Below are 3,404 nucleotides of genomic sequence, written 5' to 3'. Positions count from 1 at the left end.
ATATATATATATATATATATATATATATATATATATATACAAAATATAAAAAACGGAAGTGTCAAACTTTTAGGAAAACGGATATCGAATGCATTTGTTGGAGTAGTTTTTTTCACGCACCAAGACTTTTTTTCTTCAAAATAAAGCACCCATAGACTAAAATACTGTCTTGAGTCAAGAATTTTTTCCCGTTGTATAAATTTAAAAACAATGGTAGATTATTTTATCTTTAAGAGGGGAAAAGCAATAGTATAACACATAAAGCGGTAGTTTAATGCGTAAAGCGGTAGTCTTGGTGGGTATGAGAATATTAGCACTAAGAGAAACCAATACAGTACTGCCCTATTCTATAGCCTTGAGGAATGAAGTTGTGGGCCAAATTTGGCCCAAGGCCCTTACGTTGGACACCACTTTTTTACATAAGTTTCAAGATTTTTGAAAACAGCAGTACATTTGATTTAATCAGTAGGCGTTTTAAGGGGGTAATTTAACGCATAAAACGGTAGTGTTGGTGAGTATGGGGTTTCTATAGTAAATAGAGTTCATGATAGGTGTATTATTTTTGTTTTGGCACCGTTTCATATTTGCAAGCCACCAACGTACCAATAAACTCACGATGGTAGCTGTAATTTAACACATGACCACTAGGTATCAGTATTGACCTGTGGCGCTTCATAAGGATGCATACATTTGGAGTCTAGTGATTTTTTTTTATTATTTTCTACAGTTTTATTGTTGTTTTTATGGTGGATTAGGCAAAACAAAATTATTTCAATGTGCTGGTTGTCATAATGTTTTCCACAATTTGCTAATTGTGTGTTGTGCGTAGGTTATATCAGACAAAGATGTAAATGTGACGTTTAAGTACGTTGGTCAAGTGACGGTCACGAGCGGCTCTACTTGATGCAAATGTTCTCCTGCGCGTTATGATTGGTGCACGGCGTGGAGGTGTCGTCTGGAGGGCGGTGACGCGGTTCCTTGCGCAGCTTTATGAACTAAATGCGCCCCTCGTTGCACAGTGCGCGTCCAGTCCGCTGGCACGAGCGGAGCTTCACTTTTGACTTTTGGATGCGATCGGAGTCGCGTGCTTGCTAGGAAATCTAATTTTCATGAAGGCTTTTCGGGGGAGGGTGAGCGACTGCGATTTTTGTTGACATTTTGGAAGCACTTTATGAGGATGAGCAGCGAAGCGCACTCGCATTTGGGGATGCAGAAACCCCCCATGAATTTCGTCAGCGACTTCGACTTGATGAAGTTTGGCGTGAAGAAGGAAGCGATGCAGGCGATTGAGCGCTGCTTAGCCGGGCCATGCAACCCGCTCCACAGACCCGACTCGGTGTCCTCTACCCCGGGGAGCACACCCGGCAACTCCACACCCCCATCGCCTAATCTCCCCCCAAGCGAGATGAGGAACAACCACGATGACCCGTTTTGGATACCAAACAACGGAGGATACCCTCATCCTCAAATGTACCCGCAATCTTTCGGACTGACCCCTGAGGACGCAGTTGAGGCTCTTATCGGGGCCACTACGCAGCAGGGACACCCGCAGGGGCCCCACGCCCACCCCCAACCACCTTTCCCAGTGGAGTATGAAACCTACAACCAGCTTGGCGAAACTGCGCATCATTACTCTGAGCTGCCGCCCCCTCCTGAGATGCTCCAATGCCAAGACCCTTATCTCAAGAACGACCTGCAGGGCTGTGCGTCCCCGCAATCCCCCGACGAGGTCCCCGGAGCGCACCATCACCATGCCCATCATCTCCAGGCGCCGCACCGACGCAACAACGCCGACTACCACTTTTCGGACGACCAGCTGGTGTCCATGTCGGTCAGGGAGCTCAACCGGCTCCTGCGGGGCCTAAGCAAGGACGAGGTGATGCGCCTGAAACAGAAGAGGAGGACCCTGAAAAACCGGGGCTACGCACAATCGTGTCGCTACAAACGCGTGCAACAGAAGCACATCCTGGAGCACGAGAAGACCAGTTTGGTGACCCAGGTCGAGCAGCTCAAGCACGAACTCAACAGGCTGGTGCGGGAGAGGGACGCATACAAACTCAAGTGCGAGAAGCTGTCGGCAGCGAACTGTTACCACGAGACCGGCTCGACCAGCGACAACCCGTCCTCGCCCGAGTATTTAATGTGATGGATTGCTCTGCAAGGACTGTAGTTAACGCTTCCATAACCAGCAGCCAATCACTTCCTAGTTGATTCACGTGATTTGGATCAGATGATCGAAAAGTTGTTCAACAAGTGACGCAGACGCCAAATGAAACATGCATGCAGGACATGCGTGGACGGTTTTGATAAAGACATTTGCATTTTGTGAAAAATGATACTTGAAATCACACCCAGTTGTTTTTTTTTTTTAATTCAATTAATTAGCGTCTTAACTTTTTTTCCTGATTTTGCGTTTGCTTATTATTATTACCACCTCCATTGAATTCCTGTTCTTTGAAATATGCATTGACAATGATGCAAGTTTTTACTGATTCTGCTGGACAGATTTCTTCTTTACTTGCCTGACTTTACTTTTAAGGAACCCCAATTATGCAAATTGGTTCTGTGTTTTTCATATATGGATCAATAAAACTATTATGACTTCTTAAGCCATGTGTAATTTCTTTGTGGGATTTGTATTCATACCAAAACATTTGCTCTACATTGGTGTGTTTTTAGAATACTCTAGGCATACATAGTTAACTTTGAATGTGACTAAATAGGTGCTAAGCTGTGATTGTAATTTTTATCATTGCTTAATAAGGGGAATTGTTATAATTAATAAGGTGAACAATTGGCTGAAAGGTATGGTTCACTGCCTACATTTATAATTACAACTGCTATTGAAACAGTGTTTAATACACAATCTCAGACATTTGGAGATGAGGAATACGTTTGGGAAATTATTTTTTATAAAACTAATCATTTTATCAACGGGAAATGTTTTCCTCCATTTTCTGACATTTTCAAGGTTCAAACTGTAAACATACCTGAGGGATCATTTTCAAGTAATTGCTTTAAAAAACGTTTGTTCCTGTATTGATTTGGGACATGATTGGGTAAGCTTATTTAAAGTAAAAACAAAAAAACAAAAAAAATAACACTGATTTTGGTGAGCTTGCTGGATTACAGTTAAAACCTAAGTGTAATATTGCTAGCAAGGGACTAAAACCTATAAAATCTTAATTTGGCCAATGTTGTATTTATTGATCAAACATCTGGCTCATGTGGCTCATTCATCCATGCATTTTTATTCTTCTGCTTAATATTTTCAAATAATGTATTGCCGTTGTCCCCTAAAAATGTTTGAGTTTTTGTAATTGTTTACTTCTTCACATTGTAAACTTTCTCTAAAAGCAAAAAAAGACAAAAATGTTTCATTTTTTTCCACATCACAGCGACAT

At 42.1% G+C, this 3,404-nt stretch overlaps 1 protein-coding gene across 1 annotated transcript; it reads left to right on the top strand.

Moving 5' to 3' along the window:
- Positions 1–959: 959 nt before the first annotated feature.
- Positions 960–2,609, top strand: mafbb (v-maf avian musculoaponeurotic fibrosarcoma oncogene homolog Bb). The gene has a single exon (XM_088338491.1). The coding sequence runs from the start codon at positions 1,172–1,174 to the stop codon at positions 2,144–2,146; it is 975 nt and encodes a 324-aa protein (XP_088194617.1). The 5' UTR covers positions 960–1,171; the 3' UTR covers positions 2,147–2,609.
- The last annotated feature ends 795 nt before the right edge of the window (positions 2,610–3,404 follow it).

This window comes from Urocampus carinirostris, chromosome 6, assembly GCF_059441175.1.
Source record: "Urocampus carinirostris isolate Australia breed hairy pipefish chromosome 6, RoL_Ucar_1.0, whole genome shotgun sequence".
In the NCBI taxonomy this organism is placed as follows: domain Eukaryota; kingdom Metazoa; phylum Chordata; class Actinopteri; order Syngnathiformes; family Syngnathidae; genus Urocampus; species Urocampus carinirostris.
The sequence above is the reverse complement of the archived record's forward strand: the minus strand, read 5'-3'. Positions and strand labels throughout refer to the sequence as shown.